This window comes from Salvelinus sp. IW2-2015, linkage group LG18, assembly GCF_002910315.2.
Source record: "Salvelinus sp. IW2-2015 linkage group LG18, ASM291031v2, whole genome shotgun sequence".
NCBI classification, from domain to species: domain Eukaryota; kingdom Metazoa; phylum Chordata; class Actinopteri; order Salmoniformes; family Salmonidae; genus Salvelinus; species Salvelinus sp. IW2-2015.
This window is the reverse complement of record NC_036858.1, coordinates 17,904,665-17,920,498: the sequence shown is the minus strand read 5'-3', so window position 1 is coordinate 17,920,498 and position 15,834 is coordinate 17,904,665. Positions and strand designations below refer to the sequence as shown.

The following is a 15,834-nucleotide window of genomic DNA, read 5'->3' as shown; positions in this document are numbered from 1 at the left end:
CTGATTCAAATATGTCTCTGGACGCAACACAGTCATGCTCAAGCCTTGATTATCGAATATAATTTAGAAGTATCAGAATAGAATAAGACATCAAAGGAATGTTAAAGACTAACGCAATGTTGAGTGTGCTGCAGTGATCCCCTGAGAAGTTAGTAATTTGAAAGTCAATGTCGTTTCCTTCACAGAGAGCTTTTGTGAGTAGCTCCACAATGGGCTTACCAATTTGGCACTGCCAAGTAGGGGACTTGAGATAGAGGAGAGGTGAGCGGGGTGGGGGAGTTCCTCTTACCGGTAAAGGTATAAAATCCACCCTCTTCGCTGTCTAGCTGTCAGTGGTGGCTAAAGTTCCCAGTCAGTCTATACATACCACGAAGACCCTCTGACGGAAACCTAGCCAGACTAGAACTAGCCGCCTACCCTTCATGAATCTTCTATGGTAAGGTTAAAGAGATGGTTCACTTAGGTTTAACCTTATTTAGGCCTTACCTAACGTGTTGTCATTTCATTCCATTTTTAAGTCTCTTAACTTTTTTTTTTTTTTTTAAACATCCGACATCTCCCTGCGAGCATTTTTAGACCATGTACAAATCCTAATGGAAACGGACGTTATCAGCTCATGCCAATTAATACTAGAACTATGTATTGGTCATGTCTGTCTGTGACTGTGAAGCAGTTGTGAAGGKGTGGCTGGTTATTAAACCATGATTAAACAAAACAATGGCTTGGGATTTGACTCCCCTGGCTGCTATCGTGATCTCCGCTCAGAGACCAACGATGCTTCATCCCTCCACTCCAGTCCCTAACTTAATTTCACCCTAAAATCTTATTTTTCTTTCCATTTTGTTTGTACACTGTAATTCAGCTTTTAGCTGTGCATGTGTACAAGCTCAAATAAACCTTATTATATATGGGGAGATTATACGATTTTATGTTCTTATTGACTTATCATAGCAATGTGTTACAATTTAATTCTGATATTTATTTTCAGCCTTTGACAATGTCTGCTGTAAGCGCTCTACTACTGCTACTGCCTGTAGCGTGGACTTGTGCCCCCCAGAAAGCAGGTGAGTATTTTTTCCCTTAAAGAGAGTGTAATCGCTATCCATATGACACTATGGAACAGGTTCTATCAGCGTCCTCTAAGATCGGCTTTTCTCTGTGCTTGTTGTTCATCAGACTATGTGATGGTGTCGTGTTTCCCCAATGCCATCATTGCTAACGTCCCGGAGTGTCCCTACGGCTGGGAGATCGGCCAGCTGTCCCTAGGAGGGCTGTGTTACAGCGGTGTCAACAGCCCAGGGTACTTTCGCTTCACCATCCCTGACCTGACGCCCAAAAACAACTCGTACTGTGGCACTCACGCCGAGGTGAGACACTGAACGTACTTTTAATGGAGGGGGTAAGCTTGCCTGAGACATGAAGAGTTGCAGGTCTGAGCAAGGTATTCCAGCTAAATGCAAAGCGATGGGCCTAAAGAATCAACAACCCATCCTCATTCTTTGGCATGTCTGCAATTTTTTCCCAGTATATTGGTGGTAAAGACCCCAAGTATGTCTTCTACAACTCCATTGTGTCCAATGACACTTCACTAACAGTCAGAAACCAGCCGGTCAACTACACTTTCAGCTGCACGTACCGGGCCGCCTACTTGGTCAACAACGCCGTCTTCAGCCAAAGGTAAGCACCGATCCTGGCATTTAGGTCACCGCTGGTACCGTCTGGAAAGCGTTTGCATTCTAACCCAATGACTTGCAGCGTTTTTACTAAACCCTTTGCTTCTTCCAGAGTGGCTACAGTTTTTGTCAACAACGGGAGTTTAGGCACTTTTAGTTCACAGTTGTCTATGAACGTGTTCACGGTGAGTACCTTAAGTTTAGGTTCTCATCAACTTCCCGGACACAGATTAAGCCTAGTCTTGGACATTAAATGGAGATTCTCCATAAAGCATGCTTTTTAGTCCAGGACTAGGCTTAGTCTGGCCCCGTAAAACAGGTTCTTAGCTGCTTGAGTGTAAAACGTAATGCTAACATTAGTTTTGTAATATTATGGAGATAATAATTTGTCCATTACTTGTAAGGATCGCTCAAGTCGTAAAAGTCAACTTAATGTGAAAATAAATATAATTGACTAACCTGTGTTCATGTCTTTAGAATTCCAAGTTCCTGTATGCCAAAGACGCCCCCTATGTGATTGACACATCAGAGATTGGCTCTGAAGTGTTCATTGGGATTGAAGCCAAAGGACTCAGCAACAGGTACTCAAAATATACAGTATATACAGTTGAAGTCGGAAGTTTACATAAACTTAGGTTGGAGTCATTAAAACTTGTTTTTCAACCACTCCACAAATTTCTTGTTAACAAACTATAGTTTTGGCAAGTCGGTTAGGACATCTACTTTGTGCATGACACAGGTCATTTTTCCAAAAATTGTTTACAGACAGATTATTTCACTTGTAATTCACTGTATCACAATTCCAGTGGGTCAGAAGTTTACATACACTAAGTTGACTGTGCCTTTAAACAGCTTGGAAAATTCCAGACAATTATGTCATGGCTTTAGAAGGTTCTGATATGCTAATTTACATCATTTGAATCAATTGGAGGTGTACCTGTGGATGTATTTCAAGGCCTACAGATTACTGATTAAACTCAGTGCCTCTTTTCTTGACATCATGGGAAAATCAAAAGAAATCAGCCAATACCTCAGAAAAAAATTGTAGACCTCCACAAGTCTGGTTCATCCTTGGGAGAAATGTCCAAATACCTGAAGATACCACGTTCATCTGTACAAACAATAGTACGCAAGTATAAACACCATGGGACCACGCAGCCGTCATACCGCTCAGGAATGAGACACGTTCTGTCTCCTAAAGATGAACGTACTTTGGTGGGAAAAGTGCAAATCAATCCCAGAACAACAGCAAAGGACCTTGTGAAGATGCTGGAGGAAACAGGTACAAAACTATCTATATCCATAGTAAAACGAGTCCTATATTGACATAACCTGAAAGGCCGCTCAGCAAGGAAGAAGCCACTGCTCCAAAACAGCCATACAAAAGCCAGACTAAGGTTTGCAACTGCACATGGGAACAAAGATCGTACTTTTTGGAGAAATGTCCTCTGGTCTGATGAAACAAAAATAGAACTCTTTGGCCATTATGATCATCGTTATCTTTGGAGGAAAAAGGGGGAGGCTTGCAAGCTGAAGAACACCATCCCAACCGTGAAACACGGGGGTAGCAACATCATGTTATGGGGGTGCTTTGCTGCAGGAGGGACTGGTGCCCTTTACAAAATAGATGGCATCATGAGGAAAGGAAAATTATGTGGATATATTGAAGCAACATCTCAAGACATGAGTCAGGAAGTTAAAGCTTGGTTGCGAATGGGTCTTCCAAATGGACAATGACCCCAAGCATACTTCCAAAGTTGTGGCAAAAAGGCTTAAGGACAACAAAGTCAAGGTATTGGAGTGGCCATCACAAATCCCTGACCTCAATCCCTTAGAAAATTGGTGGGCAGAAATGAAAAAGCGTGTGCGAGCAAGGAGGCCTARAAACCTGACTCAGTTACACCAGCTCTGTCAGGAGGAATGGGCCAAAATTCACCCAACTTATTGTGGGAAGCTTGTGGAAGGCTACCCAAAACTTTTGACCTAAGTTAAACAATTTAAAGGCAATGCTACAAAATACTAATTGAGAGTATGTAAACTTCTTGTAACGTTATTCGTCGTCGGATGAAGAGTAGTCGGACCAAAGCGCAGCGTGGTAAATGTTCATGTTATATTTTTATTAAAACAGAACACTAAACAAAAATAACAAAGAGAAGGAACGAAAACGAAACAGTCCTGTAAGGTGCAGCAACACAAAACAGAAAACAACTATCCACAAAACACAGGTGGGAAAAGGCTACCTAAGTATGGTTCTCAATCAGAGACAACGATAGACAGCTGCCTCTGTTTGAGAACCACACCCGGCCAAACACATAGAAATAGAAAACATAGAACAAAAACATAGAATGCCCACCCCAACTCACGCCCTGACCAACCAAAATAGAGACATAAAAAGGATCTCTAAGGTCAGGGCGTGACACTTCTGACCAACTGGGAATGTGATGAAAGAAATAAAAGCTGAAATAAATTATTCTCTCTACTAGTATTCTGACATTTCACATTATTAAAATGAAACACATTTTTACTTGGATTAAATGTCAGGAATTGTGAAAAACTGAGTTTAAATGTATTTGGCTGAGGTGTATGYAAACTTCCGACTTTAACTGTACGTATATATATTTTGCACATTTTAATTTATACTGAACAAAAATCAAAAAGCATTATGCAAAAATGTCAACAATTTTACTGAGTTACAGTTCAAATATGGAAATCACCAATTTAAATCAATTCATTAGGCCCTAATCTATGTATTTCAAATGACTGGGCAGGGGCTCAGCCATGGGTGTGCCTGGGAAGGAATATGCCCACCCACTGGGGTGCCAGTCCCAGCCAATCAGAATGAGTTTTTCCGCTCAAAAGAGCTTTATTACACAGAGAAATGCTCCTCAGTTCCATTACCTGTCRGGGGTGGCTGGTCTCAGATGATCCCACAGGTGAAGAAGCCAGATACAGAGGTCCTGAGCTGGAGTGGTTACATGTGGTCTGCAGGTGTGAGGCCGGTTGGAGGTACTGCCAAATTCTCTACAACAACGTTGGAGSCGGCTTATGGTAGAGAAATTATCATAAAATTATCTGGCAACAGCTCTGGTGGACATTCCTCCAGTCAGCATGCCAATTGCAAGCTTTGTGTTGTGTGACAAAACTGTACATTTTAGAGTGGCCTTTTATTGTCCCCCGCACAAGGCGCCCCTGTGTAATGATCATGCTTCTTAATAAGCTTCTTGYTATGCCACACCTGTCAGGTGGATGGATTATCTTGGCAAAAGAGAAATGCTCACTAACAGGGATGTAATCAAATTTGTGCACAAAATTGGAGAGAAATAAGCTTTTTGTGCGTATGGAACATTTCTGMGATCTTTTATTTCAGCTCATGGGACCAACACTTTTCATGTTGCGTTTATATTTTTGTTCAGTATAGATATTCCTCACCCTGCATAAAGCAAATACACGTGACCAAATACGACAATATGTGAAAGTGGGGGAAAAACATACAGTTGAAGTCGGAAGTTTACATACACCTTAGCCAAATACATTTAAACTCAGTTTTTCACAATTCCTGACATTTAATCCTAGTAAAAATTCCCTGTCTTTGGTCAGTTAGTATCACCACTATATTTTAAGAATGTGAAATGTCAGAATAATAGTAGAGAGAAGAATGTATTTAAGCTTTTATTTCTTTCATCACATTCCCAGTGGGTCAGACATTTACATACACTCAATTAGTATTTGGTAGCATTGCCTTTAAATTGTTTAACTTGGGTCAAACGTTTCAGGTAGCCTTCCACAAGCTTCCCACAATGAGTTGGGTGAATTTTGTCCCATTCCTCCTGACAGAGCATGTGTAACTGAGTCGGGTTAGTAGAACTCCTTGCTCGCACACGCTTTTTCAGTTTTGCCCACAAATTTTCTATAGGATTGAGGTCAGGGCTTTGTGATGGCCACTCCAATACCTTGACTGTGTTGTCCTTAAGCAATTTTGCCACAACTTTGGAAGTATGCTTGGGGTCATTGTCCATTTGGAAGACCCATTTACAACCAAGCTTTAACTTCCTGACTGATGTCTTGAGATGTTGCTTCAATATATCCACATAATTTTCCTTTCCTCATGATGCCATCTATTTTGTGAAGTGCACCAGTCCCTCCAGCAGCAAAGCATCCCCACAACATGATGCTGCCACCCCCGTGCTTCATGGTTGGGATTGTGTTCTTTGGCTTGCAAGCATCCCCCTTTTTCCTCCAAACATAACGATGGTCATAATGGCCAAACAATGGCTATTTTTGTTTCATCAGACCAGAGGACATTTCTCCAAAAAGTATGATCTTTGTCCCCATGTGCAGTTGCAAACCGTAGTCTGGCTTTTTTATGGCAGTTTTGGAGCAGTGGCTTCTTCCTTGCATAGATAGCGGCCTTTCAGGTTATGTCGATATAGGACTCGTTTTACTGTGGATAATGGATACTTTTATACCTGTTTTCTCCAGCATCTTCACAAGGTCCTTTGTTGTTGTTCTGGGATTGATTTGCACTTTTCCCGCAAAAAGGCACTGAGTTTCAAGGTAGGCCTTGAAATACATCCACAGGTACACCTCCAATTGACTCAAATTATGTCAATTAGCCTATCAGAAGCTTCTAAAGCAATGACATCATTTTCTGGATTTTTCCAAGCTGTTTAAAGGTACAGTCAACTTAGTGTATGTAAACTTCTGATCCACTGGAATTGTGATACAGTGAATTATAAGTGAAATAATCTGTCTGTAAACAATTGTTGGAAAAATTACTTGTGTCATGCACAAAGTAGATGTCCTAACCGACTTGCCAAAACTATAGTTTGTTAACAAGAAATTTGTGGAGTGGTTATACAACGAGTTTTAATTACTCCAACCTAAGTGTATGTAAACTTCTGACTTCAACTGTAGGTGTTGGAGACAAACAGTGCCTTCAGAAAGTATTTATACCCKTTGACTGATTCCACATTTTGTTGTGCTACAGCCAGAATTCAAAATGTATTAAATTTATTCATTTTCTCTCACCCATTTACACACAATACCCCATAATGGCAAAATTAAAATATGTTTTTAGAAATGTTGGCAAATTTATTGAAAATGAAATACAGAAATATAGTATCTAATTTACATAGGTATTCACACCCCTGAGTCAATACATGCTAGAATCAACTTTGGCAGTGATTACAGCCGTGAGTCTTTATGGGTAAGTCTCTAAGAGCTTTGCACACCTTTAAAAATTCTCCAAGCTTTGTCAAATTGGCTGTTGATCATTGTTAGACAGCCATTTTCAAGTCCTGCCATAGATTTTCAAGTCGATTTAAGTCAAAACTGTAACCAGGCCACTCAGGAACATTCAACGTTGTCTTGCTAAGCAACTCCAGTGTATATTTGGCCTTGTGTTTTAGGTTATTGTCCTGTTGAAAGGGGAATTATTCTCCCAGTGCCTGGTGGAAAGCAGAATGAACRAGCTTTTCCTCTAGGATTTTGCCTGCGCTTAGCTCCATTCCATTTCTTTTTTTATCCATAATAATTCCTCAGTCCGTAACAATTACAAGCATACCCATAACATGATGCAGCCACCACTATGCTTGAAAATATGGAGTGAGGTACTCAGTAGTGGCACCTCTAGATGGGGAGGGGGGTACTGTCACACCCTGATCTGTTTCACCTGTCCTTGTGCTTGTCTCCACTCCTCCAGGTGTCACCCATCTTCCCCATTATCCCCAGGGTATTTATACCTGTGTTTTCTGTTTGTCCGTGCCAGTTCGTCTTGTTTTGTCAAGTCAACCWGCGCGTTACTCCGTGCTCCTGCTCTTTTCCTTTTCTCAGTTTTTGCTAGTCCTCCCGGTTTTGACCAAAGCCTGCCTTGACTCTGAACCTGCCTGCCTGACCATGCTGCCTGCTCTGACCTTGAGCCTGCCTGCCACTCTGTACCTCCTGGACTCTGACCTTGTTGTGATCTTTTGCCTGTCCATGACCATTATCTTGCCTGCCCCTTGGATACTAAGACATATCAGTGATTTAAACCATCTGCCTCCCATGTCTGCAGCTGTGTCTCGCCCTGGGCCCTTATAGTACGAACTGGCCATGACAGATCCAGCAGACTTGCACCAGCTCCGCCACGCTGTCTCCCTGCAGGTAGCCACCATTGGGAGGCATGAGGAGCTACTGCTGGAACTTTTGGAAGGGCTTCATTCCCTGACTGAACCCCACGACCAAGGGTTCAAGGCTATTATGGAGCAAATCAGTGAGTTAGCTCATAAGCAGCCTTCCACCTCTGAAACCACCCAGTAACCTGTCTACAATCCGTGYTGGGTTTGTACAGCCTAACCCGGCTCCCCGAGAACCCTGCTTACCTCCTCTGGAGCGATATTCTGGGGATCCTGGAACCTGCCAGGGTTTTCTTTTTCAGTGCTCCCTTATTTTTGAGCTACAGAKATCTTCGTTCCCTTCGGACCGGTCGAAGATAGCGTATATTATTACGCTAATGACGGGAAGGGCCCTCTTCTGGGCTACGTAAGTTTGGGAGCAACAATCTGCCATTTGTCGTCATCTGGAAGATTTCATGGCAGAGGTGAGGAAGGTGTTTGATTCTCCAGTATCTGGGAGAGAGGTGGCCTGAAAACTACTTGAATTACGTCAAGACTCCCATTACTGTGGCAGACTACGCAGTAGATTTTCACACATTGGCCGCCAAGAGTGCCTGGAATCCGGAGTCCCAATTCGATACTTTCCTTCACAGACTTTCAGAGGAAATAAAAGATGAGCTAGCAGCTCGGGAGTTACCGCTGGGCCTCGATTCCCTTATTGCCCTTACTCTTAGGATTGATGGGCGTCTACAGGAACACAGGAGTGAGAGGAGGTCTGGTCTTGGACACACTTGTTCATCCGCTGCTGCTCGTACATATCCGAAGGAATCCGGAAGTCCCCGAAGGCTGTATTTCCGAGAAGACCTGAAGCCACCTGAGTTCCCTCAAGAATCATCGGCGACAGGTGAGTCAGATACACCGGAACATATGCAACTGGGCAGAGCTAGATTATCGCCTATGGAACCTTCACATAGGCTAYGTTCCAACAGTTGTCTGTACTGTGGGGCTGCGGAACATTATATAGCCACCTGCCCGGTTGAGACCTATTTCTTTAGTAGGTACAAGTACTCTGGTGAGCCAGACTGGGAATCCTTTATTTTCCATCAACCACATTCCCTTTTTTGTGATACTGCTGTGGGGAAACCAGTCTAAGTCTCTCCGGATGCTCATTGACTCTGGGGCGGATGAGAGTTTATGGACGCTACCCTAGTTTCTGAATTAGGTATCCCCACTCAACTCCTCTCTGTTCCCATGGACGCTAGAGCACTGGACGGCCGCTCCGTTGGTAGTTACCCACAGCACTTTTCCTGTTAATCTGCGGGTTTCAGGAAATCTCCTCAATGAGACCCCCGTGATCCTCTTGTGTTGGAATTTTCTTGGCTCCAAAAACACAACCCCGTTATTGACTGGACCACAAGTTCAATCCTGGGTTGGAGTCCGTTCTGCCATTCCCATTGCCTCAAAGCAGCGCAGCCTTCCCCGAGACAGCCTCCTCAGGGCTTAAGTCAAGCCACGGATTTCTCTACTGTCCCCGCAGAGTACCATGACCTGCCGGAGGTCTTCAGCAAGGCACGGGCTACTTCTCTTCCCCTGCATCGTCCCTACGATTGTGCCATTGACCTTCTCCCAGGCATCACACCACCTCGTGGTCGGCTATATTCCCTATCCGTCCCGGAGACCAAGGCCATGGAGCAGTATATTGAGGACTCTCTGGCTGCTGGAGGCATCCGTCCTTCTGCATCCCCTGCCAGCGCAGGGTTTTTCTTTGTGGAAAAGAAGGAAAAGACCCTGCGTCCGTGCATTGACTACCGGGGCCTTAATGACATAACGATCAAGAATCGTTACCCCCTACCACTCCTTCTTCGGCTTTCGAACCTCTCCGGGGGGTACCATCTTCTCCAAGCTGGACCTTCAGAATGCCTACCACCTGGTTCGGATACGCGAAGGGGATGAAGACAGCCTTCAATGTGGACATTATGAGTACCTGGTCATGCCGTTTGGACTCACCAACACCCCTGCGGTCTTCCAGGCCCTGGTAAACAATGTGCCCCGGGACATGTTAAATCATTTTGTGTTCGTCTATCTCAACAACATCCTGTTTTTTCAAGTTCTGCCCAATAACACATCCTCCATGTTCGACAAGTCCTTCAGCGCCTCCTGGAGAACCAGTTATTTGTGAATGCAGAGATGTGCGATTTCCACCGTTTTACCCTCTCCTTTCTGGGATATGTCATCGCAAAAGGAAATGTCCAGATGGACCCGAAAAAGGTGAAAGCAGTAGTGGATTGGTCCCAACCTACGTCCAGGGTGCAGCTACAACGTTTCCTGGGGTTTGCCAATTTCTACCGCCGTTTCATTCGAGGCTACAGCACCCTGGTGGGCCCCCTCTCGGCACTCACCTCTCCAAAGATAACGTTCACATGGTCCCCAGCGGTTGACAGAGCCTTTGTGGACCTGAAGCATCGGTTCACTACAGCCCCATCCATGTCCATCCGGACCTGTCCTGTCAGTTTGTGGTTGAGGTTGATGCTTCTGATGTTGGAGTGGGGGCTATCCTATCCCAGCGATCCGTCCAGGACCAAAAGCTCCATCCCTGTTCCTTCCTGTCCCATCGTCTCAACTCTGCAGAAAGAAACTATAACGTGGGTAACCGAGAACTCCTGGCGATCAAGATTCGACTGGAGGAGTGGAGACGCTGGTTGGAGGGAGCACAACATCCGTTTTTGGTTCGGACCGACAACAAGAATTTGGAATATCTCCAAACAGCCAAGCGCCTTAACTCCAGGCAGGCCGGTTGGGCTCTGTTATTCACCAGGTTCAACTTCTCCATTTCCTATCACCCAGGGTCCAAGAATGTTCAACCTGACACCTTCTCTCACCGGTACAGTCCCGCTGCCACATCCTCTGACTCAGAGACCATCCTCCCTACCTCATGTGCTTGCGGTTGCTGTGGGCTGGGGTATTGAGACCCTGGTCTGGAAGGCACAACGTTCCCAGCCTGCCCCTGGAGGGGGCCCGGCTAACCGGTTGTTCGTCCCCAATTCAGTCCAGTCCTGGAATGGGCTCATTCCTCCAGGCTTACCTGTCATCCGGGTTCCCGTCGAACCCTGGCCTTCCTCCGACAACGTTTCTGGTGGCTCACAATGGTTCCTGACGCCTCTGCCTTTCGTCGCCGCGTGCACCGTTTATGCTCAGAATAAGACTCAGCGGCAAGCCCCTTCCGGCCTACTTCAGCCACTACCTGTCCCTCATCGTCCCTGGTCCCATATCTCCCCACTTTGTTARTGGGCTCCCTCCGTCTGATGGCAACACCATCATTCTGACGGTAGTGGATTGGTTTTCCAAGGCCGCCCATTTCATCCCTCTCCCCAAACTACTCTCTGCCAAAGAGATGGCCAAGTTCATGGTGCAGCACGTCTTCAGGATCCACGGACTCCCGGTGGACATGGTCTCCAACCGGGGTCCTCAGTTCTTGTCTCAGTTCTGGAAGGCGTTCTGCCCCTTATTGGGTCGTCGGCCAGCCTGTCCTCCGGATTCCATCCCCAATCCAACGGCCAGTCGGAGCGAGCACACCAAGACCTGGAAACAACCTTAAGATGCCTCATCTCGACCAACCCCACTACCTGAAGCCAACAACTGGCCTGGGCAGGAAGTCAACATACCCTCGGCCCAGATGTTCATCCGCCACTGTCGGGCGGCGCTTCTCAAGACCAACTCCAGGTATCGTTGACAAGCGGACTGCCGCCGGACTCCAGCTCCTTGCTATCGCATTGGGCAGAGGGTATGTCTAGCCACATGGGACCTGCCCCTTCGGGTGGAGTCCCGCAAACTTTCCCCCCGTTTCATTGGCCCTTTCCCCATCTCTAGAGTCCATCGTTCCACTGCTGTTTGTCTTTTGTTACCCTGTACCCTCCATATTCACCCTACGTTCCATGTGTCTAGGATTAAGCCCGTGTCTCATACCCCTTTGTCTTCTGTTTCCAGGTCCATCCCTACGSCCCTTGTCATCGATGGCCATCCGGCTTACACGGTGAGATGCCTCCTGAGTGTTCGACCGCGGGGCAGGGGTTTCCAGTACCTGGTTGACTGGGAGGGTTATGGCCTGGAGGAGAGGTGCTGGGTACCCGCTAGAGACATCCTGGACCCAGCCCTCATCACCGACTTCCACCGCCGGCACCCCGGTCAACCAGGTATGCGCCCAGGTAGGACACCAGGTGGCACCTCTAGATGGGGAGGGGGGTACTGTCACACCCTGATCTGTTTCACCTATCCTTGTGCTTGTCTCTACCCCCTCAAGGTGTCACCCATCTTCCCCATTATCCCCTGGGTATTTATACTTGTGTTTTCTGTCTGTGCCAGTTCGTCTTGTTTTGTCAAGTCAACCAGCGTGTTACTCCGTGCTCCTGCTTTTTCCTTTTCTCTGTTTTTTGCTAGTCCTCCCAGTTTTGACCCAAGCCTGCCTTGACTRTGAACCCACCTGCCTGACCATACTGCCTGCCCTGACCTAGAGCCTGCCTGCCACTCTGTACCTCCTGGACTCTGACCTTGTTATGATCTTTTGCCTGTCCACGACCATTATCTTGCCTGCCCCTTGGATACTAATAAATGTCAGAGACTCAAACCATCTGCCTCCCGTGTCTGCATCTGGGTCTCGCCCTGTGCCCTTATAGTATTGTATTTTCGAAAAACAACGCTTTGTATTCACGACAAAAAAGTTAATTTCTTTGACACATTTTTTGCAGTATTACTTTAGTGGCTTGTTGCAAACAGGATGCTTGTTTATGAATATTTTTATTCTGTACAGGCCTCCTCCTTTACACTCCGTCAATTAGGTTAGTGTTGTGGAGTAACTACAATGTAGTTGTTTTATCCTATCACACTCATTAAACTCTGTAACTGTTTTAAAGTCACCACTGGTGTCAAGGATTCCCCCGGTACTGCTGCTCATTCCGTGCACCAGCTCCAGAGGTCTACGTCACCGGCCTCTAGGCATCACTGAACTGTTTCATTATACACACCTGGTTCCCATTCCCCCTGATTAGTAGTTGTATATGTGCCCTCTGTTCACCATTGTTTTGTCGTTTATTGTTACCACGTCTGTTGGTCCTGTAAGTACCCGTGCTGTTGTATCGGCTTCCAAGCTGCGTGTATTATGTACTCGTTATTCCAGGTCTCGTCCCGTGTATTTGCGGTTTAATCTTGCTCTTTTGTTTGGGTTACATACCTGTTTTGTATACGTGTTTGTTCTGGGCTTTGTCCCCGTGGCTTTCATGGCATGTTGTATTTTTGGGTGGAGTATTAATTAACTGGACAGTAGCGTCCCACCGGGCCAACATCCGGTAAAATTGCAGAGCGCAAAATTCAAACTACAGAATTATAAATATTTAGCTTACATAAAATCACAAGTGTAATACATAAAAAATAAAGCTTAACTTCTTGTTAATCCAGTTACTGTGTCAGATTTCAAAAAGGCTTTACGGCGAAAGCACACCAAGCGATTATCGGAGGACAGCGCCCCGCATACAAAAGCATGAAAAACATATTTCAACCAGGCAGGTACGCCACGAAAGTCAGAAATAGTGATATAATAAATGCCTTACCTTTGATGATCTTCTTCTGTTGGCACTCCAAAAGGTCCCAGATACATCACAAATGGTCCTTTTGTTTGATAATGTCCTTTATATCCATAAAAACTCAGCTTAGCTGGCGCGCTTCAGTCAATAATTCCCTCCATCAAAATGCATACAAAATTWATCCCAAACGTTACTAATAACTTTTCCAAACAAGTCAAACAACGTTTATAATCCAACCTTAGGTACTCTAATACGTAAATAAACAATAAAATTTAAGACAGAGAATCGTTATAGTCTTTACCGGAGAAAAACACCAAAGAACGCGCACTCTTCCACACGCTTGGAAACACTACAGCCAAAATGGGAGCCACCTAGAAAAACAAAAATTTCTGGCTCATTTTTCCAAAAACCAGCATGAAACTCTTTCTAAAGACTGTTGACATCTAGTGGAAGCCCTAGGAACTGCAATCTGGGAGGATTTTGCCAGCTATTGTGAAAAGTGACAGCTATTGAAAATAGTGGTAGGCTCAAATATATTTTTGGGGTTGGTTTGTCCTCTGGGTTTCGCCTGCCATATCAGTTTTGTTATACTCACAGACATAACTTTAACAGTTTCAGAAACTTTTGAGTATTTTCTATCCAAATCTACCATTTATATGCATATCCTAGCTTCTGGGCCTGAGTAACAGGCAGTTTACTTTGGGCACGATTTTCATCCGGACGTGAAAATACTGCCCCCTACCCAAGAGAGGTTAAAACCCCCTATTACGTATTCCTGCGCCTGTCTCCATTCCTTTATACAATGTATAAATTGGCCTCATGGTGATTCTCTGAGCAGTTTACTTCATCTCCACTTTTCACATTTAATTGATTTGTAAACATAATTCCACGTTGACATTATGGGGTATTGTGTGTAGGCCAATGATGTAATCCATCAGTCTGTAACACAACAAAATGTGGAATAAGTCAAGGGGTGTGAATAATTTCTGAAGGCACTGTATTTGTATCATGCAACATTCATTCACCCTTAAAGAGAACACCTCTCTGGATAGAAATTAAGAAAAAMAAGTGGATGATAACACAAAACAGGGGGACGTGCCCCCAGATCCCCCTCTCTTGAATATAATTGTCCAACATTCTTTGCTCCCCCAGATTCAAAGTGGTGATAAGCAACTGCTGGGCGACACCCACTCCTTACTCAATAGACAAGAAGAGGTGGAATCTCATCATCAACAGGTATTTCAGTGGTAACCAACCTAATTCGCACTGCTTGCTGATCAAAACCCAACTTTGTGGAATAAACAAATTCATACTGAATTGCATTGAACTTTCGTACAGGTGATACAGCTCTTCCTATATTTTCCAAACATTTTATCAAACATTCAATCAATTGAGGTCTCTCGTTCACAGCTGCTCGTATGATAAAACTGTGACCGTTTTCGAGAACGCCAAAGACAGCCGCTCCATGTTCAAGTTCAACTCATTCCGCTTCCAGCGCCAGGAGAAGGTGTCCACTGTTTGGCTTCACTGCGAGGTTGGGGTTTGTGACGGGGAAAAACTCTCATGTCAGCCAGTAAGTATGACATTTTACCATCCTACATATGTAACATGGGACATTTGTGATGAATAAGCAAAACTAACGGAGTCATTACATTTGCGTAGTCGCCAGGAAGTCGACACTGGATAAGGGTCTTTCTATAAACTAGGGTACCAGTGAGCGTAGTATGTGGACAACTGTTTACAGCTGTTACGAAGTCATTAATAATAATAATTAGCTAAACAAATTCATTTGAATACATTACGATATAAAGGGGGAACATAGATACATTCAATTTAATTCATGAGTTGAATCAAAACCTTTCTCATGCTTGGCATCTTCACAGATTTGGCAAATATCATGTGACATAAAACATGAACTTTCTCTCCTTATATTTATGATACTATTAGTCGTTATCATATACTAATCATTTAAGAATTAAATTACACATTGAACTTGATTCTGTAAAATTCCTGGATAATGCTGTTGGAGTCAGGTTTCATGGGCACACATATCCAAAATATTTATGCGATTGCAAAATTGAATGATTCTAACAGAACGAGTAACATGACTAATAAAACAAAAATCTATACTGTCATTAAGGGGGTTCTTCAATAATTACGCATAATAGTTGTTTGATGTCTAGCTGTTTAGTTGTGGGGACATTATTGCGCAATACCAGCTGATTCAGGAAAGGCTTTTATGGATGACAGTCAAGTGATAAAGAGCTTGTGTGATACTGCACGTGTTTTGAACAACAGCCAAAGTGAGGGAATTAATGTGGATCTTGAGGATTGACWGAACATTGGTGTCTATGTTAGGCGGTCAAGATAGTCTATGTCATAGCCAAAATTAGGTCAAGATTCCTGAGGTATATTTCTGCATATACAGTGGGGAGAACAAGTATTTGATACACTGCCGATTTTGCAGGTTTTCCTACTTACAAAGCATGTAGAGGT

The 15,834-nt window shown here is 44.4% G+C and overlaps 1 protein-coding gene across 1 annotated transcript in view; it reads left to right on the top strand.

Moving 5' to 3' along the window:
* Positions 1-997: 997 nt before the first annotated feature.
* Positions 998-15,834, top strand: part of tectb (tectorin beta) — a 21,185-nt gene continuing 6,348 nt past the window's right edge. The window contains exons 1-7 of the mRNA XM_070448688.1: positions 998-1,064; positions 1,177-1,367; positions 1,526-1,677; positions 1,786-1,858; positions 2,151-2,254; positions 14,491-14,574; positions 14,749-14,911. Coding sequence (XP_070304789.1) covers positions 998-1,064; positions 1,177-1,367; positions 1,526-1,677; positions 1,786-1,858; positions 2,151-2,254; positions 14,491-14,574; positions 14,749-14,911 — 834 coding nt within the window. The remainder of the gene's footprint in view (positions 1,065-1,176; positions 1,368-1,525; positions 1,678-1,785; positions 1,859-2,150; positions 2,255-14,490; positions 14,575-14,748; positions 14,912-15,834) is intronic.